At 35.3% G+C, this 25,757-nt stretch overlaps 1 protein-coding gene across 19 annotated transcripts in view; it reads left to right on the top strand.

Annotated features, from left to right (window-relative positions):
- Positions 1-25,757, top strand: part of RBM26 (RNA binding motif protein 26) — a 95,752-nt gene that overhangs the window by 33,808 nt on the left and 36,187 nt on the right. For 5 of the 19 annotated variants that reach the window (XM_030922058.1, XM_030922052.1, XM_030922051.1 and 2 more), the window contains exons 4-14: positions 827-915; positions 1,600-1,817; positions 3,748-4,008; positions 5,843-6,082; positions 6,471-6,641; positions 6,956-7,111; positions 12,968-13,079; positions 14,222-14,381; positions 17,590-17,754; positions 18,417-18,548; positions 19,756-19,827. In XM_030922058.1, coding sequence (XP_030777918.1) covers positions 827-915; positions 1,600-1,817; positions 3,748-4,008; positions 5,843-6,082; positions 6,471-6,641; positions 6,956-7,111; positions 12,968-13,079; positions 14,222-14,381; positions 17,590-17,754; positions 18,417-18,548; positions 19,756-19,827 — 1,776 coding nt within the window. The remainder of the gene's footprint in view (positions 1-826; positions 916-1,599; positions 1,818-3,747; positions 4,009-5,842; positions 6,083-6,470; positions 6,642-6,955; positions 7,112-12,967; positions 13,080-14,221; positions 14,382-17,589; positions 17,755-18,416; positions 18,549-19,755; positions 19,828-25,757) is intronic. The other 14 variants (XM_030922057.1, XM_010361830.2, XM_030922055.1 and 11 more) reach the window with 10 other exon arrangements.

Here is a 25,757-nt window from a genome sequence, read left to right as displayed (position 1 = left end):
ATAAATGTATATATAAATATATATAAGTATATGTAAATATATATTTATATATTTTTTATATATAAGTATATATATAAATGTGTGTATATATGTGTATATGTGTGTGTATCTGTATTTATGACTTGGTGAGTTCTAATGTATTCTCCTATTTTCTTTGATGTGTTTGGTACCAGACCAAATCCATGAAACCAAAACACGAATATGTGTTAGACTTTTGAAAGAGGAATAAAATTGGATTTCCATTAATTATGTTAAAATGAGCATACTTGCTTAAAATGTTTTCTCACCAGTGTAATCATTTCATTACAGTTAAATGATACTTAGTAGAGAAATTTACTTTGTTTGGATACTTTTAGGAGATGATGATTTTGCTTCTACATTATATAAACTAATTTTCATATTAATTAAATGTTAATGTTAATAAAGTCTTGAAGTAGTAATGTGTCTACCTAAGGCTTTTTTTTTTTTTTTTCTGAGACAGAGTCTCACTCTGTCGCTCAGGCTGGAGCGTGCAGTGGCGCAATCTCAGCTCTCTGCAGCCTCTGCCTGCTGGGTTCAAGTGATTCTCCTGCCTCAACCTCCAGAGTAACTGGGATTACAGGCACCCGCCACCGTGCCCAACTAATCTTTGTATTTTCAGTAGAGACGGGATTTCACCATGTTGGCCTCGAACTCCTGACCTCGCAATCCACCCGCCTCAGCCTCCCAAAGTGCTGGGATTACAGGTGTGAGCCACCGCGCCCAGCCCTATCTAAGGCTGTTTAACAGTGGAATAAGTACTAAACTTGTACACCTTTTATTGTTTGTTTGTTTGTTTGTATATCAGATCACTAAGGAGGAAGAGCGAGAGAAGAAGTTTTCTAGAAGGCTAAATCACAGTCCTCCGCAGTCAAGCTCCCGATACAGGGAAAATAGGTGAGTGGTTCATTGAACCATATTCACTGTTTTGACATAAGTTATCTTTTATATGAATGTTTAGACTTGGATTATCTTTTATGCAGAGACAAGTAGTATCTACTCTTTTATTGGTCTAGGAAAATATAACTAGGTCTGTTTCTATCATGAAAATCTAGATCAGATTTGTAGATCTTGGGAGTGAGTTTAGAACAGTGCTTGATATATATTAGCTGCTAATCTTTTTATTCCTAACTTCAGATTCCAGTAGAATCTTAATGTGTGGCTCTTTTTTTTTTTTTGCCTGCTGTTTCCCTTTAGTGTGATTAAGTTGTTTTTCTCATTCAGGCTTCAAAAACACTTAGAATACAATGCATGCGATACATGTCTGGAAGTGTGAGACTATATGTACGGGATAGTATGTTCTATATGTACTGTAAGTCATATGTATAGATGCCTTTATCTATAGATGCCCAATTGTGTAGTTGCCAGTGTGTATAAGACTAAGGGTTAAGGCTTTAAAAAGATTGTTTTTATTTAAAAGGGGTTTAGAGTACTAAATATTAAGCTCAGTTTTTTTCAAGTGTCTGATGGTAGGGATAAAAAGTTATGTTACAAGAATTAAATATAACTTTTGCATTTAATTAGCTTTTTCCTGTGTCACTTAAAAATTATTTGTATAAAAGTGACCATATATTTCTTTAGAAGCCGTGATGAGAGGAAAAAAGATGATCGTTCTCGCAAAAGAGATTATGATCGAAACCCTCCTCGAAGAGATTCATACAGAGACCGGTACAATAGAAGACGAGGGCGAAGTCGCAGTTACAGCAGAAGTCGAAGTCGAAGTTGGAGTAAAGAGAGGCTTCGTGAAAGGGACAGAGATAGAAGCAGGACTAGAAGCAGAAGCAGAACACGAAGCAGGGGTAAATAGTACATGTATATGTATATTTTGGTTATCTTTTTATTGTGAAAAACTCCATGTTTAAGTGTTTTTAAAAATTGCTTAACATTTTGTCAGCGTTTTCTTCATTTTTTTCTATTATAATGTATTCTGGGGTCCAAGAGAATGCTTCTTAAAAATTCTTTTAAAAGTTTTATTCCGTGCAAATTAAAATCACAGTTACCACTACACGTTCAACAGGATAGCCACAATGATAAAGACTGATTCTGTTCGGTGTTGGTGAGAATGTAGATAAGCTGGAATTCTTTGGAAAACATTTTGGCAGTATGTAAAAATTAACATATGGGTCTGCTATTCTACTTCTTACTGTTTACCTGGAAGAAATGAAAGTTTATGTCCGCACAGATACTTGTTCACAAAGTTCATAGCAGACTCATTTGTAAGAGCCAGATGGAGAAACAGCCTAAATGCCCATCAACAGGTGAATGTATAAACATGTTGTGGTATATCCATACCATAACATGGATGAAAAGAACTTTTGATACATGCAACAAAATGGATGAATCTCAGTATAATTATGCTGAGTGAAAGAAGCAGGAAAACAATATGTATGTATATTAAAATATTTTTTTCTTAGTCTTTGTTTTTGAGACAGAGTATCGCTGTGTCGCCCAGGCTGGAGTGCAGTGGCGCTGTTTCAGCTCACTGCAACCTCTGCCTCCTGAGTTCAAGCGATGATCATGCCTGGGATTACAAGCAAGTGCCACCATGCTCGGCTGATTTTTGTATTTTTAGTAAGAGTCATGTTGGGGATTTCACCATGTTGGCCAGACTGGTCTTGAATTCCTGATCTCAGGTGTTTCACCTGCCTCAGTCTCCCAAAGTGCTGGGATTATAGGCCTGAGCCAGTGTGCCCAGCCTAAAGTTTTTAAAAATGCTAACTAATCTGTGATGACAGAGAGCAAAGCCAGTCGTTGCCTGAGATGGGAGTAAAGGAGGGATAGATTACAGATTACAAAGGGGCATGAGGATTATTTTGGAAGTGATGAATATGTACATCATTTCAGTTGTGGTATTGGTTTCAGAGGTGTATACCTTGATTAAAACTTACAATTTAAATATGTTCAGTTTATTATGTATCACTTACACTTCAAAACTGTTTTTAAAAGTTTAAAAAGTTTTATTTCGGGTACATATTTCTACAAGAGCATGTCATTCCCAGCATGTATAATTTTTCTTCTAGTACATGTTATTGAAAGTGAGATATTGTAGTAAAACACTTAAAACACTTTTCAGTAAAACACCTTTTCTCAAGCTTTTTTTTGCTACTCTTAATGCTATTTATGGCCTTTGTATAAGCCCTGTATTCTATTACTCTTTTCTTAGAAATTTTCTGCTGCTGTGATCTAGGTATACTGGGCTTCTTGGAATGTTGCTTCACTTAACTAATCTCTTTAATATTTTTTCTTTTTCTTGAGGACCATATGTATAGTCTAGTTAGTTTCTTTGTGCATGTTTAATATGAACTCCTTTTGGCTCATCCATTCTTATCTTAATAAACAGCCATTGTAGTAACTTCAGATGGATGACTACAAAATGTTCATCACAGGAAAAATAACTGTACTTTATTGCATGTTTTGTTTTGTGGTCTGCAATTATGCATACTAAGATTGTGATAAAGAAAATAAAAAATTTATTTTTTCTATAAATAAAACTCTAAGGAAAAACATTAAATACGCAGCGTTACCTGGTTTTGTAGTTTGGGTTATATTGAAAAGAAATAAGTTACCTTTTAACATTGTGTATTAATTGAATATTTTTTAAAAGAAAAGGATTATTATGCAAAATTTAAAACTTTTTTTCTATGTTTATAAAAATATCACTGTTTCTTAGATCAGGGACTTTTTTTTTAATACAGTGTAGTTTTATATGTCATTTATCTTTTGTTGCAGAAAGGGATCTGGTAAAACCTAAATATGACCTGGATAGAACAGATCCATTAGAAAATAATTATACTCCAGTCTCTTCGGTACCTAGTATTTCATCTGGCCACTACCCTGTACCTACTTTGAGCAGCACTATTACAGTAATTGCTCCTACTCATCATGGTAACAACACTACCGAAAGTTGGTCTGAATTTCATGAAGACCAGGTGGACCATAACTCTTACGTAAGACCACCCATGCCAAAGAAACGGTGTAGAGACTATGATGGTAAGTCTTTCGGCTGTTTTATGAAGTATTTAATTAACATTTCCAGCTGCCTAAATTCTGTGTTTATGTTGTACACAGTTATTCAAAGACTTACCTCTGAAAAGGGGGAAATTAGCCTTAATCACTTTTTGAATTCCTCAGTATGATTGAAACATTTATTAGTTGCCACTAATTATTTGAGTATCAATTTAAAGATAATATTTATTTGCAAGTAAGTCTTAATAAATTTTGGGAGTTTACCAAATGAGTAAATATCTACTGAGTTATTATGAGGGAATCTGCTACTGAAACATTGTTGACAAAAGTCATTTCTTTTGAATGAGTGATTTATTGGACTGTAAGTAGAAATGTACCTAGAAATGTAAATGTCACCTTTGTAAGAATTTTATTAAAGAATTGAAGACTTTTGGCTGGGCGCAGTGGCTCACACCTGTAATCCCAGCACTTTAGGAGGCTGAGGCAGGCGGATCATGAAGTCAGGAGATCGAGACCATCCTGGCTAACATGGTGGGCAACCCTGTCTCTACTAAAAATACAACAAATTAGCCAGGCGTGGTGGCGGGAGCCTGTTGTTCCAGCTATTCAGGAGGCTGAGGCAGGAGAATGGTGTGAACCTGGGAGGTGGAGCTTGCAGTGAGCCAAGATCGCACCACTGCACTCCAGCCTGGGTGACAGAGTGAGACTCCATCTCAAAAAAAAAAAAAAAAAGAATTGAAGACTTTTAAGGATTTACTGTAAAAGATTTGTAAGTAGTATTAAAGCCATAATTGCAGTCTTTTTAGTTTTAAGCTAGAGATTTAAATGAAGGATATTTCTAAAGACAAAAGTATGACAAAAATTATATTTAAGTCTGATATCTCTTGTTATTTTCGTGTGTGTGTGTGTGTGTGTGTGTGTGTTTAGTATGTATACGTGTTAGTTTGTTTAACATTGCTCTGAAGTAATGCCTGAGCCTGGGAAATTTATAAAGAAAAGAGGTTTCTTTGGCTCATGGTTCTGCAGACTGTACAAAAAGTGTAGTGCCAGCATCTGCATCTGGTGAAGGCCTCAGGAAGTTTGCAATCATGGTAGAAGGCAAAGGGAGAGCAACAAAGAGGGAGTAAGAGTGGGGTTGGTGGTGGGGGAGGTGCCATGCTCTTTTAAACAACTAGTTCCTCTGAACTAATTGAGGGCGAACTCACTTGTTACCTTGTGAACATCACCAAGCTATTCATGAAGGATCTACCCCCATGACTCTAACATCTCCCACCAGGCCGACCGCCAACATCATTTGTCACATTTCTCTCTCTGTTTTGGAGGGGACGGAGACTCGCCCTGTCCTCCAGGCTGGAGTACAGTGGCGCAGTCTCGGGCAGGAGACTCGGCCAGTCTCCCAGGTCCTAGCGATTTTCCTGCCTCAGCCTCCCTAGTAGCTGGGCTTGCAGGCGCCTGCCACCACGTCCAGCTAATTTTTGTATTTTTAGTAGAGACGGGGTTTCACCATGTTGGTCAGGCTGGTCTCGAACTCCTGACCTCAGGTGATCCACCTGCCTCAACCTCCCAAAGTGCTGGGATTAACAGGCGTGAGCCACCATGCCCGGCCATATTGTCACATTTCAGCATGAGATTTGGAGACGATAAACGTAGTAACTATATCAGTATGTTAAATATACTCTCACTTGACAAGTATTTATATTACTGGAGAAAAGCAAGTAGCTCTTGGGAAATGGTTAATTATCCTTTTGTCCAATATTAATAATATTCATATTTTTAAATACTTTACTTTTGCTAACTTAGAGAAAATATATATTTCCAGTGCTTTTGACATTTGTTTCTAACTATTCTTTCCCCATAGAAAAGGGTTTTTGTATGAGAGGAGACATGTGTCCTTTCGATCATGGAAGTGATCCAGTGGTTGTAGAAGATGTGAATCTTCCTGGTATGCTGCCTTTCCCAGCACAGCCTCCTGTGGTGGAAGGACCACCTCCTCCTGGACTCCCCCCACCTCCACCAATTCTTACACCCCCACCTGTGAATCTCAGGCCCCCAGTGCCACCTCCAGGTCCATTGCCACCCAGTCTCCCACCTGTTACAGGTAAGTAAATCTGTTTGTTTGCCTGTATTTATCTAACCATTCTTAGTCTATTTTTAAAACTTAATAGATTCTTAAATTAAAAGTATCTAAAGGAATCCCAAAACTGCCTGATAGAAATTAATAGCAATATACTTCCATTTGGAATACAGCTCCATTTTGTAGCCTGTGCCAAGCCAGTTACTATGGTTTGGAGTGACCTTGTAAATTAAGTACATCACTGGTAAAACCCAGCTGCCTGCAGGCCTTCATGGCTTAAGGCAAACCTGCTTTGGAATGTGTTAAAAGGATATTCAGTTGTAAGAGCTTGGTGTTTGTAGATATTATAGTTTGATAAATGAGAAGATTATGTTCAGATGTGCAATAACTTGTTTTATTTGTTTGCTTTCAGATGATATTTCTTATTCTTTGGTTTTGACAGGACCACCACCTCCACTTCCTCCTTTGCAGCCATCTGGCATGGATGCTCCTCCAAACTCTGCAACCAGTTCTGTTCCTACTGTAGTAACAACTGGCATTCATCACCAGCCTCCTCCTGCTCCACCCTCTCTTTTTACTGCAGGTGCAGTTTTGGCCCTTTTTATATTCATAATGTAATCTAGTTTTAGGTGAAGAATTTTAAAATGTCTAGAGAGAATTGCTCTGTGAGGACTATTTTTCTCACTAAAATTATGTAGGCATGGTGAATGAATGTTAAGCCCTCAGTTATGAATTGTTTTCAAAACGTTTCTTTTTAATAACTTTTAAAAATAAAGTTATTTTCTTTTTGATACATATAAAGCATGTTATATGTTAATATGCTATATTGTTTACTTTTTCTCTTATCAATATTAAAAAATTACCAAGTGGAGTTTTATAATTGTTTTTTAATTACAGTTTTTGTATTACCAGATACATATGACACAGATGGCTACAATCCTGAAGCCCCAAGCATAACAAACACTTCCAGACCCATGTATAGACACAGAGTGCATGCACAAAGGCCCAACTTGATAGGACTAACATCAGGGGATATGGATTTGCCACCCAGAGGTACTATAATTAATCTTTCCTTCCTGTCATTTTCATAATATAAACAGTGGGAAAACATTTATAAAGAACAGTTGGTCTTGCCTTTATTGGGGTTGGATAAGGAATGGTGATTTATTTTATTTTATTTTACTTTATTTTTAATTTTTGAAGACAGTCTCACTCTGTAGCCTAGACTGGAGTGCAGTAGCGTGATCTCAGCTCACTCTAACCTCTGCCTCAGCCTTCTGAGTAACTGGGATCACAAGCGCATGCCACCATGCCTGGCTAGTTTTTGTATTTTTAGTAGAGATGGGATTTCACCATATTGGCCAGGCTGGTCTGGAACTCCTGACCTCAAGTGATCCGCCCGCCTTGGCCTCCCAGAGTGCTGGGATTATAGGCTTGAGCCACTGTGACTGGCTGGGATGGTGATTTTATTTGTTCCCTGTATCCTTCATTCCCCCATTAGAGAAAATATATTGTGTAATTCTGTATTTGTGGTAGAGGTGACACTTTATTATACAATTATTACACTGTCCAAGAGGAAAAGGAATTTCCTTAAAGAAGCACATTTTCTTGAGTAGGCTTTTTTTTCTCTCTCTTTTTTTTTTTTTTTTTGGTAGTTTGTATCATTTGTAATCTTAATTGATTCATTTAAACTCTTGAGAGTAACGTTTTAATTCCTAAAAAGTTTATTCCTAGTTTAGAAAATCATCTGTAAAAATTGTGCTTGTTTATTTTTACTGACTTTTCACATGTTAAAATTTAATACTAGTTTGCGTATATTTTTAAGCAAAGGATAGGAAATGACTTAAAATTTTCTTAGAGGAGGCAGACTTTTGGATAAAATTTCTAAAAGGTACAGTTTGGGTTGACATAGTCACAAGCTAAGGCAGCAAAAGTGCTACACTAGAGATGTAAATGTAAACTAATAACATTCAGAGGGAGAAAGTTCACATTGATTTGGAAAATACAGTATTTGCTACAGATCACATTTGATATGGGGAAATGATGGATTGTCAGACATAATGGAAAATATTTCCTGGGCTAATTAAAAATACGTCTTTTTCCCTAACCACCTCAATTAAGTTTGAAATCTCATTTTCTTTCCAGTCTTTTCTTGTCTTACCTAGTCAGAATTAAAAATCATGCTACATCAGTTGTGAATAAAAATCTTAGTTAAGTAAGTAACAGTGCCTACTGGAGTTTGGTAAATGTGTGATTACTTACATACACTTTGTGTTTTTTCTTTTGTTCATTGGAAGTGATCAGATTCTGAGCATCTTCCTTGAATGTTTAAAGGACTTTTTGTAATGAAGATGTAAGGAACGTTTTAATTCAGATTTATATCCTCTTTGAGATCATAGGACAACATTTAATGTGGATGCCCATTCTCTTGGAGGAATTTCAATAGCTATTAACAACAACAGAGAAAAAGATTTTTTTAACGGTTTCTGTTCTATGTGAGGGATATAGGGATTGCTTGTAATTGAAAAGCGGCCACTTAAGAATTTAACTGTTGTGTGATGCTTACCTGTGTCCTGAACCTGTCTCCCACCTGGCTAGTTCACAGAAACCCTCTTTTGTTCTTTGGATAACTATTTAGCATGTAGTTTTGTTTCCCTCATACCAGTACTTGCTTTTACTGGGAATCTTTTAGAGGGAATTTCCACTTCAGTTAACCTTTTACTGGGAATTCCCACTAAAGTCATTTCTTTCTACCTTGCTGCTTTGGAGTGCTATAAATATATGCTACTACAGGTCAATATTTATTAGATCCATTCACATGCCAGGGCAGTTTCTGATTGTGATCAAGAGAAACAAGGGGATCAAACCCCTTGCATATAAATCTTACCGTGTACAAGTTGGATCTATGGTAATTGCAGCTCTTAATGCTTATAGTTATAGGAAGTGGTCCTGTTGAGAGATAAATGTCTGGCATACCTACTTAGAAATTTGAATGCCTTTTCTCATAGAATCATTATTGTATGTAGTGATTATTTTAGTACTCTTCTTTAGATACATCATGTACCATTTTTGTGAGCTAGTTTAGGATTGAGTTCTCCATTAATAACAGTGATTTTATGTACCAAACAACTGATATAGCAACCCATCTAAATTGAGGATTGCCTATAGTACTTCTATTTTCTTATCTCTTTTTAGTCCTCTCCATCCTCCCACCATATGTTCTCATCTATTCCCAGTTTGGATTTTAAATTTACTGTCCTGGATTGTGACAGATACCTAAAAAGCTTATTTGTTATTAATTATATAATTATTACACATTCCTAATAGCCTATAAATGGCCTTAATATGAATTTGTCATAGCCTTATTATGTGATAGCTAAACTTTTATGCTTACTGCTTTAAATCTTGAGGGGAATTATTCAGCAAAAGGAAGGAAATTTGGGCCCTTTGATGCATTGAAATTACTAATGTAAAAGTTACCTGGAGGTCCTGACAGTTATGTTTTGCAGAGTTCTAAGGATGTGGAAAACTTGATAGATGATCTCATGATTGAATATAGGCAGGAGGAAGTAACTAGTTTTCTATTTCTAGTCAACAAAACCAGTGCTGACAATTATAGGCAGAAAAACAATTCATTAAAAGGATTATTGGGGAAAAATATGTTACATAAAACTATTTAATATTAGACCATTTGCTGAGTATATACCAAGAGGAATTTCTGTGTTTTTAATACCCTTCTTTTAAATATATATCAATGAAAGGGATTCTGAATTAGAGAATACAGATGAGATGGAGCAAACCCATCTCAATTACTGGAGGCACAACACGTTATTCCCTCTCTTAGTGAACCTTCAGGTACAGAACATATTAAAGTTAAAAACAAAAGATGTTGGATAGGTCACAGATTCTCTTAAAGGGCCAGTGAACCAGGCTTGGGAGGCAGGAATAAGACCAAAAATCCTTTTGCAGAACCGGTCCTGTGAAAGTACCACTGGACAGAGAAACATCACAGGAGCTAGATACAGGATGTTTCCACCCTATCTGCTTTAGAGATGTAGGATAAGTCAGAGTTAGACAGAGGAAGAGAGTAGATACAGCCTATGTACCCTGTGATACTTTTGAGAAACTGAAGGAATTTTGTGACTGGAAGAGAAGTAAAGAATGTGGAGGGAGGTAAGAGGCTAATTAAAGCATTTACAGAATTTTGGAATAGAGGTGATGATAGTAGCTGGACTAGGGTAATAATAGAAGTGAAAAAAAATTAAGTTTAGTGGAAAGAATTGACAAAACTTGTAACTTACCGAATTTGGAGGCTTAGAATAGGAGTAATAAGAGAATGAAATTAGACACCTGTTTCCTGCCCTGGATAATTGGGCAGTTGATAATGTCATTCATTGAGAAGAACAGCTTTGACAGAGAGATAAATTTAGTTTTGAAAGTGTTTAACTTCTCGTGCCCCTGGGTCATGTGAGTAGAAAAGTCCAGTGGGAAATAGGATATGGAAGTCTGAGGCCCATGAGAGACAGCTGGCTAGAATATACAGATTTTGGAATCATGCATATGTAGAACTTTGGTCCTTTATCTTTTCTTCTGTCCCATTAGTACCAGTGGGAGGTAAAGGGAAATAGAAGGAGCCATACCAAAATCTGTAGGTCTGACTTATGTAATTTTAAAAACCTTTCTCATGTGTTTCTAAAATCTTCCTCTCCCCATCCCAACTGAGAATCACTGAAAAAGATAAATGAAGCCATGGCAGTAGATAAGAAAGTTATTTTAGGAAGGCTACGTAAACTAAGATGAGAAAACCCAAGTATAACTGCTTGACAAATGTCAGCATCAAAGTAAATGGACAGAGAAAGGGGAACTTTATAGAAAACTTAGAAATGAAGCCCAAAAGCTGCAGACAAAAGCAAGGAGTGGGGATTCCTAAAAACCTAGGGAATATAATATTTAAGATGGAAAAGAAGATGATCAGCAGCCACAAATTCTCCTGTGAGGTCCAGTAAGATGACTGGGATGTATTCATAGGCTTAAGCAACAAGTGAGGACATGAGTGATTTAGCACGAGCAAGTAAAGTACAGTAGTGGGAGCAACTGCCAGTTTTCAGAGGATTAGCGAGTGGGTGTTAAGAAAGCAAAGTTAGTAAGTGTGGACATTGATTAGGAAAGGGCTGTGGGGGTATGGAGAGATGTTGTTGCTAAAGGGAAAACTGGTTTTACGAGCGTTTCTTTTTGTTTAAAATGGAGTAATTTGAGCTGTAATGTTTGAATGTTGATGGGAGGTTTCAGTGTCCTGGGAAAGGTTCAAAATGGAGGAAAGTAGCAAGGGTCCCAAGCGTTGATTTGAGTCTCTGTATGTATGGCATATGTGGGTAGTCATGTGTCAAATATGACTTGACTGGAATGATTGGGAAAATGGTAGTTTCTTTAATAGAAATGTTTAAGAAAAATGCAAGGTAGACTTAATATGAAGATAATTTGAATGTTCTGCATACTGAGTTTTGAGATACCTGTAGGATTTCCAGAGAGAACCAAGAAGTTGAAATTTAGAATTGACTGTATGCTCTCCTCCTGCAGGAGACCATAGCTGTAGCCATGACAGAGATTGTGCTGAAACAGATCTTCAGTTCTTTTGGTTAGTTATGTGTTTAGAAATATGTAAGAATAGGATTTTAGACAATCAATTTTGCCATCTATAAAAAAGGAGTTTTTAAGTTCCATTTTTCTCTGTGGATTAAGGTTTGCATGTTTTAAACTTTGGAGTCATTTGGGAATAACAGATTAAATGTACTATGCTCATTACATGCCATGAAGTAAATATAAAATGTTGAAAGTAACAGACTGTTACATCTCTTTTACACTGTATTTTAGACTTGAGTCTTTTCCTTTTTAAAGCAAGTATGTTTTCATTATGTTCATATTTTATGAATCTATTCCATATTTAAAAGCAGCTCACTTCAAATCATAACTCTAAGCTATCACTTCTCAAAGGTTATTGGTTTAGTGTTAAGTTTCAAACCTTTTAGATTGTGCATTTGATTTCAAAACGGCGAACTGAAAGCCTCAAAGTGATTCTTTCTCATTTATGCATATATATATATATATTTGTGGTGATGGTAGATGGGAATGGTGACTTGGGTTTTATCTACAAAGAAGTGACCTACAGAATCACATTTTAATTTGGCATATGAGAATTGATTCTTTTTCATAGTTAGGTGTGAAATGAATATATTGAAATAAGTTTTAGAAAATCCTTAGATTACTGTATTTGAATATACAGTAATTTCCCTTCATCTGTGGGTCATATGTTCCAAGACTCCTCGTGTGTAAAACCACACAGAGTACCAAACCCTACATACACAATGCTTTTTCCTATACAGACACACCTGTGATAGTTTCACTTACAAATTAGACACAGAGCTAAACAACAATGTCTAATAATAAAATGAAACAATTATAACAGTATACTATAATAAAAGTTATGTGAATGGTCCCTGTCTTTCTCTGTCAAACATCTTATTGTATTTACCCTTCTTGGGATGATAGGAGATGATAAAATGCCTACATGGTGAGATCAAGTGTTGGAGCAGGATGGTGTGAAATTTTATCACACTACTCAGAACTGCAAGCAGTTTAAAACTTAGGAATTCTTTACTATTTCTGTAGTTTTCCGTAATTTTGGACTGTGGTTGACAAGAGGTAACTAAAATTGTAAAAGTGAAACTGGATAAGGGGGAGCTACTATACATTTATTTCCATTTCTACTAAAATATATATATATATATATATATATATATATATATTTTTAAGATAAAACCCAGAAATTTTTCTGTATGAAGAAGGTATCTATGATAAATAGAAAATATTAACCTATGCTTATTTTTTTCGTTTTCTTTTGTTTTAAAACAGAAAAGCCTCCTAATAAAAGCAGTATGAGGATAGTAGTGGACTCAGAATCAAGGAAAAGAACCATTGGTTCTGGAGAGCCTGGAGTTCCTACAAAGAAGACTTGGTTTGATAAGTAAGGTGGCCGGGAAAATTGAGGAGTGTAGTTGTGCATTGATTTTTAGGATCGTTTCTGTATTATTATGATAATATGGTTTGGTTTCTTCCAAAAATGTTACTCTATTCTGTAAACAATCCCTAAGTGTGAGTTTTCTAAAAATTTGTAAGTTAGTTGTCTGATGTTAGAAAAGCATTTTCTTACAGAAATGGTGTGGTAGTTGAGGGCCTCATTTTTTCCTCTTACCATTTACCCTCCTCCAAAAAACCCACTCTTTAACTTAGACCTGTTGAGTTCTAGCTATATACAGGATAATCACGAGCCTCTCATCATTAGAGAAAGGAGGTATAGATCAGACCTGTCAAGAGACTTTCATATGTGGGCAGTTCCTGTTAGGAGCTAGAAAGGGCTTTTGTGGGGGTTAGGGAATCTGGATAGGCATTGAATGGTCAAGGAAGAGCTTCAGAGAACGGGGTAAGGAATCAGAATGTTAAGATATGTGTGAGATGAGATGATTCATTTATAAATAAATGTGTGAAGAGAAACTGGGATCACTTTTAGAGCTTTAACATCTACTTAATAATGGATAGTTTCTGGTTCTTTGTAATTAATTCTATGATTTAATGCAGTGTAACCTCTCTAGGCCACAGTTTTATCCTTTTTTCAAGTGTCAAAATGTATTCTCTATAGTTACAACAATTCTTTTTTTCTTTTTTTAAAAAAAGTAGGAAAGAGGTTGAGACTGTCATCAAAGAAAATAAAATTTAAAATCAAATTTAAAACTTAAAGTTTTAAGATAGGATATTTTTTAGTAAGCTGGCATTTACAGAATCAGAATAAAGGTTATATATGCAAATTGACTAAAAGAGGGTACTGAGACTTTTCCTGATAGGAATGTTAAGTAGAGGTGGATCAGAAGTGGAAAGTAACAAGTGATATGGCAGAACCCTTCTCAGCTGGCTTCCATGAAAGGTGCTAACAGTGCTCATTTGGAAACTTCATTGTTGGAAGAAAATTTAAATTTCCTTTATCAACCAGTAATTTCAATTTGGGGGAAAATTGAACTTAATTGGATATCTATTTTGTTAAACTTTATTCCCTTGTATTTGGTCGGGGTCAGGATTTATAAATGTATTGGCTAATTTGAATTTTGTTTACAGACCAAATTTTAATAGAACAAACAGCCCAGGCTTTCAGAAGAAGGTTCAATTTGGAAATGAAAATACCAAACTTGAACTTAGAAAAGTTCCTCCAGAATTAAATAATATCAGCAAACTTAATGAACATTTTAGTCGATTTGGAACCTTGGTTAACTTACAGGTAAGAGCCATGAAATGGTTTTGTTATCTCTTCTTATTGTTTAGGAAACTTGATGTAATAAGAAAACTACCTTTAGAAATAAATACTATAAGGCTGGGCGTGGTGGTTCACGCCTGTAATCCCAGCACTCTGGGAGGCCAAGGCGGGCAGATCACCTGAGCCTGGCCAACATGGTGAAACCCCGTCTCTACTAAAGATACAAAAATTAGCCAGGTATGGTGGCAGGCACCTGTAATCCCAGCTACTTGGGAGGTTGAAGCAGGAGAATTTGCTTATATCTGGGAGGCTAAGGTTTCAGTGCGCCGAGATCACGCCACTGCACTCCAGCCTGGGTGACAAGAGCAAAACTCCGTCTCCAAAAAAAAAAAAAATAGAAAATTTGTTACTCTCAATTGGGAAAATTGGACATGAAATGGAACTCTGTCTTTTAGAAAAAATACAATTTTCAGTGTTTCAATTACTCATACTATAAACTTTTTACCTAATAAAGGTTGTCATAAAACTACAGCAAAGTTAATCACAGTGGTAAAATCCAATCTTACAGTAGTTTTCAGTTCCTCAGTTTCTCAAAGTCATTTCAGCAGAAATTTTAGTCAGGTTTATTTTTGTCACCCGTATGGCAGGCCACACTTAATAGAGACTTTTGGGGCCCAGATACCTTGTAATCCGTAATTAGTTTAAACATTTACTTTTTCTTTACCACTTTTGAATATCCTTCAACGTAAGTAACAGTAACAGTAATTTGTATTTGACTGCACCTATAATTAGACTTTGGCTTGGGTATATATAACTTGGGTGTTGTAGTATTGAGTTTATATTATGTGATATGTTGAAAGTGTTGAAATAGTATGTTGAATTTTACCCCCATTTTGCATGATGTTCTTTTTGCAATTAAAATAATTATGTTTTATAATTTAATAAAAACAAATATTAGAGAATACAATTCATCCTAATAACTTAGGATATTTTGGAAAATTTTGTTTTCTTGCCATTAAAAAGTACTGTAAAAGTAATAGAGGGGAAGAAATTCATGTTTGATTCAGGTAGCGTGACAGAAATACATACATAGAATTTAAAGGAAGTGGTTCCCTTTCAACTCTTTGTGTCTGTTCCATTCCCCTGCCCATCTATAATTACATTATTGTTGACAGTTTATCATGTTATTTTAGATTTTTTGTTACACAGTTCTGTGTCTATTTATCTGCACACAAACTTGAAAGTATTTATGAGCCCATAGTACACACATTACCGTGTCGTTAGTTAGATCTTGAATATCTCTGAGTTATCTTTTTATGGCAATTTTATTTGATCTACCACTATATCTAGTCATAAAAAGGTTTTCAAAATATTCTTCACACAATTAACTACTAATATTTAAATATTTTTTTAAAGCTCAGGGGCAAAACATATCTCACTGTTGTTTCTATTTGCTTTTACTCAGTTACTAGTGAGGTTGAAATCTTCTGTTGATTGGTTCTTTTGCCATGTCTGTGTACTACCTGCATTATTATTTTTAAAACATGTTTTTCAAAATCAGTTTTCAAAACTCTTTAGCTTCATGCTAATTAAACATAGTAATGAAATTGATGTTTATAAAGCCTTGTTTTTTTTTTTGTTTTTTTTTTTTTGTTTTTGTTTTGTTTTTTTTTTTTTTGAGACGGAGTCTTGCTCTGTTGCCCAGGCTGGAGTGCAGTGGCCGGATCTCAGCTCACTGCAAGCTCCGCCTCCCGGGTTTACGCCATTCTCCTGCCTCAGCCTCCCGAGGAGCTGGGACTACAGGCGCCCGCCACCTCGCCCGGCTAGTTTTTTGTATTTTTTAGTAGAGACGGGGTTTCACCGTGTTAGCCAGGATGGTCTCGATCTCCTGACCTCGTGATCCGCCCATCTCGGCCTCCCAAAGTGCTGGGATTACAGGCTTGAGCCACCGCGCCCGGCCAAAGTCTTAAAAAATGTATAATTTTTAAAATGTTACCAAAATTATAGTTAATGGTTATTGAATACTTCTGACTGTGTATACTCTCTGTTCTATGTGAATTATTTAATTCTTAAAATAACCCTAAAGAGTGGGTATGGTTATTCTCATTTGTAGAAAAAGAAAACAAGGCCCAGAAAGGTTAAGTAACCTGATCATATTCATGTGAAAGGAGCAGCCAAAGTTTGAGCCAGGCAATTTGATTCCAACTACTCTTTTGTTTTTCGGTTTTTGTTTTTTTGAGACAGAGTCTCACTCTTGTCACTGAGGCTGGAGTGAGGTGGCATGGTTACGGCTCATTGTAGCCTCGACCTCTTGGACTTACGTGATTCTCCTGCCTCAGCCTCCTGAGTAGCTGGGACCACAGTTGTGTGCCACCACACCCAGCTAATATTTTTTCTATTATTATTTGTACCAATGGGGTCTCAATATGTTGTCCAGGCTTGTCTTGAACTCCTGGCCTCAAGCAGTCCTCCTGCCTTGGTCTCCCAGAGTGCTGGGATTACTGACATGAGCCACCATGCCTGGCCTAGGCCACTCTTAATCTCTGTTCTGTATTGCTGCACACCACAGTGGTTTATATACCACACTTTGGAAAACTCTTATTATTGAAAGAATAGGAAGTTTGAAGTGAAAAGTCTTGGATTTATTACTTTTTAGCTGTAAGTGTCTATAGAATCACATTCCTTGAAATCTCAGTTTTCTCATGTATCAAATGTGATTGATGCTGTTATTATATGGTCTCTTTTTTTCTTAAATTTTCTTGTGCTTATGGAAATGTGCTTTTGGAAATGTGAGAATTACAAATTTGGGCAGTTGTTCAGATGGATTTTTCTGTAATTTTTTATTAGAGCTAACCCCTTGCAAAGTAGCTTACTGCCTTCTTCAGATTCTGTGGATCTTTGCCATGTGATTTATTGATAATCGGGATTGTTTCTCATAGTCGCTATTAAAATTGGGGATAAAAAGAGAAACACTTTGAATGCCTATGTATAACATTTATGCAGTTGGCTTTCTCTGCTGTTATATAGAGGGACTCTTTATATACTGTGAACAATCCTTGGTTACTATTTCTTCTGGAGCAAAAGTAGACTGTAGTCTACTAATCTAGATACTAGGAAGCATAAATACAGAATCTTACTTGGAGGGACCAGTATTGCACTTCTTGAGGAATTTTACTCTATGAAGCAACAGATTCCTTTGGAAATTCACTGTTCTTAATATTTTAAATCTTAGGTTGCTTATAATGGTGATCCTGAAGGTGCCCTTATCCAATTTGCAACATACGAAGAAGCAAAGAAAGCAATATCAAGTACGGAGGCGGTATTAAACAATCGCTTTATTAAGGTTTATTGGCACAGAGAAGGAAGCACCCAGCAGTTGCAAACTACTTCTCCAAAGGTAAGATAGAAATTTGTGTAAAAGTACGTGCATTTCTTAGAAAGCTCTTAGCATAGTGTTTACAAGTAGAGGCATGGGAATCAAGTAGGCCTGAGTTCACACCTTGGTTCTGCATTTAGCTTCCGTTACCTGTAAAGACTTGAAAAAGTTACTCAACCTTTCTAACCTGTTCTCTCATATAATTGTGATGTTAATTGCTAGTTGAGAGAATAGCATGATGTGTGTGAGGCATATAGAATAGTCCCTGGCAGATAGGAGGTACTCAGTAAATGATAGCTATGTATATTCCAGAAATTTAGACTGTAGTTTCATCTTAGAAATTCTCTCTTCTTTCCCCTCTCCCTTTTCTCTCTCCTTTCTGTCCCAACCCCATCAGTGAATCCGTCGGTGTTTATAGAGGTTTATTAACAGCAGTTTGGGTTTTGATTGTTAAAACAGAAGACAGTGAAAGATGGACTTTAATCTTTTCCAGTAAATAAGTTATTTTATGCAAAGATAACATCTTTATATATGTTTGGATGAAATTAGAAGGCAGTTAGGTTTTGACTATAAGCTGTATTTTAAAAACTTTCTCTGCATGGGCAATTTAGTAACAAAATAACAGGTCGCTTTCCATCCCCTTGAATGAATCAACTTGTTTAACATTTTTTTCTTGTTCTGAGGTAATGCAGCCTTTAGTCCAGCAGCCCATTTTGCCTGTTGTGAAGCAATCAGTCAAAGAGCGGCTGGGTCCAGTACCTTCAAATACTATTGAACCTGCAGAAGCCCAGAGTGCCACTTCAGACCTTCCTCAGGTAAAGCGAAAATCTTACGATTGTGCCTGTAATAGGTTCTCAGTAATTTAGTTTCTCTTGGTGATTTGAATTATAGTTAATTATATATATTTTATGTAGAAATATGATAGTCTTTACATATTTGAACCCCACCTATAAGGTTTTTTTTTTTTTTTAGTTTTTACCATTACCATAACATTTTCTCAGTCTCTACTTTTCCTATAGTATTTGAATCTTAAATTCTTCTCTCCAGTTAATATTTATGAGAAATATTTCTCTCCCACTTTGTGAAGGAGATATATTTCAGCAAAACTGCCTGAAGAGTGAAGTTGAGTACATTAAATCTTATTTTTTCTATCATCTTTTTACTTAATTAGAATTCTGTTCCAGAGATAATTGTGTAGTAGACTGAACTAAAAGGTTATGGGAAGGGAAGGCTTAAACCATCAAGTTAAGCATGCTTGATATTATACTGTTTTAAGTACTTAGACCGCTCTCTCATAACTTTGCATCACTTATTCCTGACTCTGGGATTCTTTTCTCCATGTATCATTTCCTTCCCACTTCCTTCGACACTTGAGTGGCAGTTTCTTGTTTCTACACTCTCAGTCTCTGAAACTTAGCTTTCCTTTGTCTCCCGATGTTTCAGCATTTGCTGTGTAAAATAGAGTTAGGATGTAGTATCCTACTTAGCTAATGGATGCCACCTTACTAAAGTATTCTTCCTAGATAATTCCTGAAGAGTAAGATATTGAATTTCTGCAAGGACATGCAGAATATCAATTGGTAAATTATTAGTTAATTTAAAAAATTCCCAGTCCTAACATCCCAAATTATCTCCAAATACAGTATATTTGGATATAAAATAAACATATTTAGAGGAAGTTGGCACTATTTTTAAGCTCAATAAATGGGCATATATTGTAATTTTTAAAATTTGAGATTTTCTCCTAATTTATTCTGTGTCAGTGGCAGGGACTTTAGCAACCACATGGCTCAGACCTCTTAGTTTACATCATTTTTCATGATTGAATAATATTGCATACTGTTTATTTTTGTTTTCCCACATATTTTCTTTCTCTTTCTTTTAAGAAGGACCAAGTTTTTGTGGTTAGTATTGGTATACTCATAGGTTCTGTATATATTAATAGAATCAGAATGTTCAAGATCCCAACAGACTTTTATATGTTTGGGGAAACACTGAATATGTCCATTTTAATTTTTTTAGAATGTAACTAAGTTATCTGTGAAGGACAGGTTGGGTTTTGTATCAAAGCCATCTGTTTCAGCAACTGAAAAGGTAAGAAGAATAGCATGATGTGTTTGTCTTGGCTTCATAAATGTTTTCAGGTGGCATCTTAATTTTTAATTTTTTTCATAGTTCTAAACTCTTGCTTCTTAATAGTATCTGTATCTTTTCCTACCTTTTGCTTTCCATTTGCTGAAAAAGAAAAATATTTTCCTTTTTTTACTTTTGCATCAGCATTTTAATACTTGCCTCCCACTATATTTCCGTGTACTCCATTCCTTTTCTTTGTTTTATTCTTTTTATTTACTTTGTTTTCCTTAGAGATACTGTGCATTTTGATTTGACAACTCTGGCAGCCTAATAGAAAGGGCCATGATTAGGAATTTCACCTGAGTTTGAGCCCTGGTTCTTCACTTACTAACTGCATGACGTTGGGCAGTGTTCTTAATTTTTCTGAATCTTTTTACTCATCGGTAAAATGGTGATGGTAATATTTGTCTTGCTCATGGGGTTTTCTGAGGATCAAATAAAATCATTTGTTTACATGTATTTTCGTAAACTGGAAAGGATGATGTAAATGTAAGTTTTTTACTTATTACTAAACAGTAATTGATGTAGCATAACAATACATTTAGTCATTTCTTTTTTTTAAATGAAGGGGTTAAATATTTATTAAATCAGGACCATTTCTGGATATATCTTATAGTTCTGTGTAGATGTTATTTTTTTTTCTGTTTAGGTATGAGTAAATGCTTTGTCTTTAATTTTATTTGAGGCATATGAAATCACAGAATGTGAGAATTAAATAATCTTTCTCAGTTCTATATGCTTATCTTAAAATCAAGGCCCAAACAGTGTTATGATTTCATCTGTATGCTGTGAGTCACTGAGCCAGAACTAGAATTTGGGGCTCCTATTTCTGGTCCATGGCTCTTTTCGGTTTGAAGATTGGAAATCGATTTCAGAGATAAACAGTACATCAGTGAGATAGCTGCCCTGCTGTCTTCACTATATTCTTCAGTATATTATTTTCTTTATTTACAGTGTTAAACTTCGGCAGTTTTAGATATTTGAGTCTGAGTTTGTGTATCAGACTTTCCTCTTGGGCATCTCAGCATTACTTTGGGCATAATGTGCCTAAAATGAATTCGTTGTTTTCCATATAAATTAACTTATCCTAGCCCTTAGATCAGAAAGTGATACCACCATTTTCTAAGCTGTGTGATCTGACAGCCTTACAATCATTTACTTGTGTTTGCAGATCACTTCTTTTTCTGCCAGCTTCAGTTCCCTAGCCTCTGGGTGCAGTGTCTTAACTGGAATCCTGGAATTCCCCTCCTCTAGTTTCTACTGTCACCATCCTACACTCAGACTTATTTTGGTGTTAATTCATTATAGAAACTTTGAGTTTCTCAGCTAAATTACTTTCCTTGATTCACAGCTCATCGATAACTCAATAATTCTGGTTCTATTACTTCTGCTCTAGTCTTTCCTTTCTACCCAAGGGAGTACTTTTCTGCTCATTGTCCTTTGGCCTTTCCTGACTTTTATTATTATTATGTTTTTGGGGGGGGTGATTTTTCTGGAGTGCATTTCCCCCACCTAACTAAATTCTAGTTATTCTTTAAAGAGTGAAAGTCTCTCTAACATCTCCCATGAAACTCGAGATTTTTCTGTTATCCCCCCTTCTCCTTGGAATTTCTGTGCTGCTTAGTCGGTGCCACTAAATTTAGCAGTATCAAATACTTACTTTGATTAGGTTTATCCTCCTTGAAAATAAGTATTGCAGAAGAAAGAAACACTGGAAGTGTTTGAGGTGATAGATTTTGATTATTACATAATGTATGTATGTATCAAAACATCACACTGTACCCCATAAATATGTACAATTCTGTCAATTAAAAGTAAAATAAAACTTAACACTAAGTTCAGCTATACTTAGTGTACTACTGAGCAATTCTAGAGACATCTGAAATACTCAGTTATATTTGGAGTCTGTGTAATGTAAGATTTGGACTTTTAAAATTGAAGTATGTACTCATAGCTTTTATAAAATTTTTGCAGTGTATTGTGAGTACAGATTTGTAGTTGATAATATAACTTTACTAATGGATAGACTAATATATATATTATGGTAATGCAATAAACCACTAACTGAATTTTTATGGGGAAAAATTCATTTATGGTAGCAAGCTATTTGTAGGGAAAAATATTTTTGATAAATACTGTAAATAGCCTATTAAGGAAAACAGTAAGTATGTAACTTTTATTTGTCTTCAGTGAGTGTCTTTACAGAGAAACATTTTATTTTTGCTTATTTTTGTTGTTTCTGTTCCCCTAATCCTTAGGGGGTTTGGGTCCAAAACACTTACAGGGCAGTGATTCAAAGAAGTCTTAGAAAGAATAGAAGAATGTTCCCCATCATCAAATATTAGTTGAAAGATTCTTTATTTAAAAAAAAAATGAAGGCAGGGGAAAACCCAAAGCTTGTATCTACACAGTATCCTGTGTCATTATTGAAGTAAATAAATGCGCAAATGTAACATTTTCTATCTTCCCTATCAACCACACGCAGTAAAACCTTTAGTGATTATTCTTTATTCTGAAACCCCATTTTCATGAGGGGGCTAGAAGAGATTAAAGTTAAAACGTAATTGCTGATGGTAAATATAAAGATACTGCAATAGGTATTTAGTTATTATGTGAATAGGTTTGATAAATTGTGTTTGAGTGCCTCTGCTTACTAAAGAAATTCATGAAGAATAAAGGGCTACATCTGTGTATACTGTCCTGGTTAGTTTTTTAAACTGTTCAAATTATCTTGCTAAATCCCTTCTAAATTATAAGAAGGTAAACTGAATAACCAATGGAATATTTAATCTTCTTTATCATATCAGCTTTAGATATCGAATTTATGATGCAGGATGTTATTGTTCTTTACTCATGTCTTTTGCAGTTTAAAAATATATCTTGGTCTCTTTGCTTGATGGTATATTAACATCTATACCATGGAACTTTTAAAAGGAAAATTATCTGGTATAATTAAAAGAATATTGCATGTCATGGAGAAACTTCACCTGTTAGAGGGATTTGGCTGGGCGCATGGCTCACGCTTGTAAACCCAGCATTTTGGGAGGCCGAGGTAGGCGGATCACGAGGTCAGGAGTTAGAGACCAGCCTGGCCAATACAGTGAAATCCCGTCTCTTCTAAAAATAAAAAAATCAGGTGGGCCTGGTGGCGGGTGCCTGTAATCCCAGCTACTTGGGAGGCTGAGGCAGGAGAATCGCTTGAACCCAGGAGGCAGAGGTTGCAGTGAGCCGAGATGGTGCCACTGCACTCCAGCCTGGGCGACAGAGCTAAACTCTGTCTCAAAAAAAAAAAAAAAAAAAAAAAAAAGGAGGGATTTGTGATAGTGTTTTTTTTTTTTTTTCCTTAACTGTTATTGACTTTTTAATTTTTTTAAATCAATGCATTGGCCTCTGTTGGGATTACTTCGATTATTTTTTTACAGGAAAATATGAAATTAATTTATTTGAATATATTAGCTTTGCTGAACTTTGTAGTAACTAGGCTATTTGTGTAGCAAAAATTCATTACTATCTGTACATATTTTTTACTTTGATGTTTGTTAAAATATATCTCTGCAAGATTTTTAGTCTTTGTTTCTTTTAATCCCTTTGTCTGTTCCACTTATATGTGGAATCTTAAAAAGTTGAACTCATAGAAGCAGAGAGTAGAATGGTGGTTACCAGGGGCTGAGGGCAGGGGATTGGGAAATGTTGGTCAAAAGATATAAAACTTCAGTTAGACAGGAGAAATAAATTAAAGAGATCTGTAGAACAACATGGTGACTATAGTTAATAACAATGTGTTGCATTCTTGAAAATTGCCAAGAAAGTAGATTTTAAATGTTCTTACCACAGAAAAAAAGGTGAGGTAATGCAAATGTTAATTAGCTTGACTTAGCCATTTTACAGTGTGTATATTTCAAACAGCATGTTGTACATGATAAATATACAGTCATCAACTTACAGTGATTTGACTAACCACTTTTCCATTTGATGATGCATTTATTACTTACAAGTTAAAAATGTATCTTCAACTTAAATGGGATTTCAACTTACAATGGATGTAGCCCCATCATAAGTTAAGGGACATCTCTATGCAGTTTTTGTCAATTAAAAGAATAAAATTTTGAAAGATACAAAAAAAGTAAGATAGATCAGTGCATTCAAACATACTTTGTATTCTTGAAATTTAAAAACTATTAATATTTAAAAGTATGTATAAATTTAACTTTAAACCAAAATCCCGTTCTTCTCATCAGAATTCTCAGGCTTGGTACAGAACGCACATCTATGTGCCGCTTTAAGTGACTATCATAAAGGAACATTCAGATTTACTGAACAGGTGACTATTCACTTACTATGAAGACTGACCATACAGTAACTGTATTAATATACTTCTTACACATAGTTCCTCAGATACCGTGTTTTGATTGCATTAAACCAAGGTATTTCTGCTTTAAAAACCTGTTGGAGCTATTTATTGTTGAGTGTGGGTGTTAAACATCATAACTATATTTGTATGTAATTTCTACTTGGGCATTGGTTATTTAAAAATGATACTTGGATAACTTAATTTTGCAAAACACTTTTTCCCCTTCCGTTCTTATCTATGAAAAACAGCTGTTTTTCTCTTTCTTTACATTTCCCTGTAGTTATGGCTGGTAATACTTTACATAGGAAATAAAATAAGGAGGTGTTAATGGATTGTAACCTCCCTCTCTTTAGGGAAAATAAAAGGTATTAGTGCTATACATTTTAACAACACAGCACGTGATACTTTTCAACTTACTTTCTGAGTTCAGCATACCAAACCTGACAATATAGTATAAAAAAGGAAAATTACAGACCAACATCTGTCATGAACATAGACACAAATATCCTAAACAAAATATTAGCAAATGCCCAGTGATACATGAAATATATAATCAGTCATGGCCAGATAGTATTTATTCCAGAAATTCAAGGTTGATTTACCATTGGAAAAATCAGTTTAATTGACATTAGTAGAATGAGGGAGGAAAAACCCTAGATGATTACCTCAGTAAAAAAGCGTTTGATAAAATCCGTTCCTTAATTACATTAAACACTCTGCAAAGGAGGAATAGAGAAAAACTGTTTAATTTGATGAAGGAAATCTGCAAAAAAAGAAAAAAAAACTGCTACAGCTAACATAATATTAAATTGTCAAATATTGACTGTTTTTCCTTGAGATTGGGAAAGACACAGATGTCCATTTGCATCACTTTTATTTTTTTTTCAGTTTTGTACTGGAGAGACTCATGGGTGCACTAAGAAAGGAAAATAGAATAAACCATATAAAGATTGGAAATAAAACTGTTACTTGCAGATGACATGGTTGTAGATATAGAAAATCCAAAATAATTCACACACAGTTGGGATTAAGTAAGTGTAGTAAGATGTATAGAAGTAAATATGTAAAAATTACAGCACATATAGAAATGCATTTGGAAAATAGAGATGTGGTTGTTTGGAGAAGTCAGTTTGTGTGTTCTCAGGAATTGAAATATCTTCTTTTCTATTGGGCTTGTTACTTCCCTCCACTTACTTCATTTTTAATAGATTTTCTTCTTTTGAAAACACATGTGTTTCTTACTATCCAAACTGATCACCAGAACCAAATAGATTCAAATAGTGAACAATACAGTTCATTGTTTATAAGTCACATTTTTACATTTTAACACCTCTGACATTGGGCTGTGTCTTATAATTGTTAGACACAGGTTATGACTGGCAGCCTTTTTTTCTTTAGAAGGGGTACATAATGATAGTGTGTCTTGCAGTCACTGAATTGTAGGCTCAGTGAGTCACATTCGCGCATGTTCTAGTTTTACAGAAGGATGTTCCTAGATAAAAAAGGAAATGGGAATGCTTCTAGGAATAAAGGAGTCTTA

This window comes from Rhinopithecus roxellana, chromosome 18 (genome assembly GCF_007565055.1).
Source record: "Rhinopithecus roxellana isolate Shanxi Qingling chromosome 18, ASM756505v1, whole genome shotgun sequence".
NCBI lineage: Eukaryota > Metazoa > Chordata > Mammalia > Primates > Cercopithecidae > Rhinopithecus > Rhinopithecus roxellana.
This window is presented reverse-complemented; position numbering and strand designations above follow the sequence as displayed.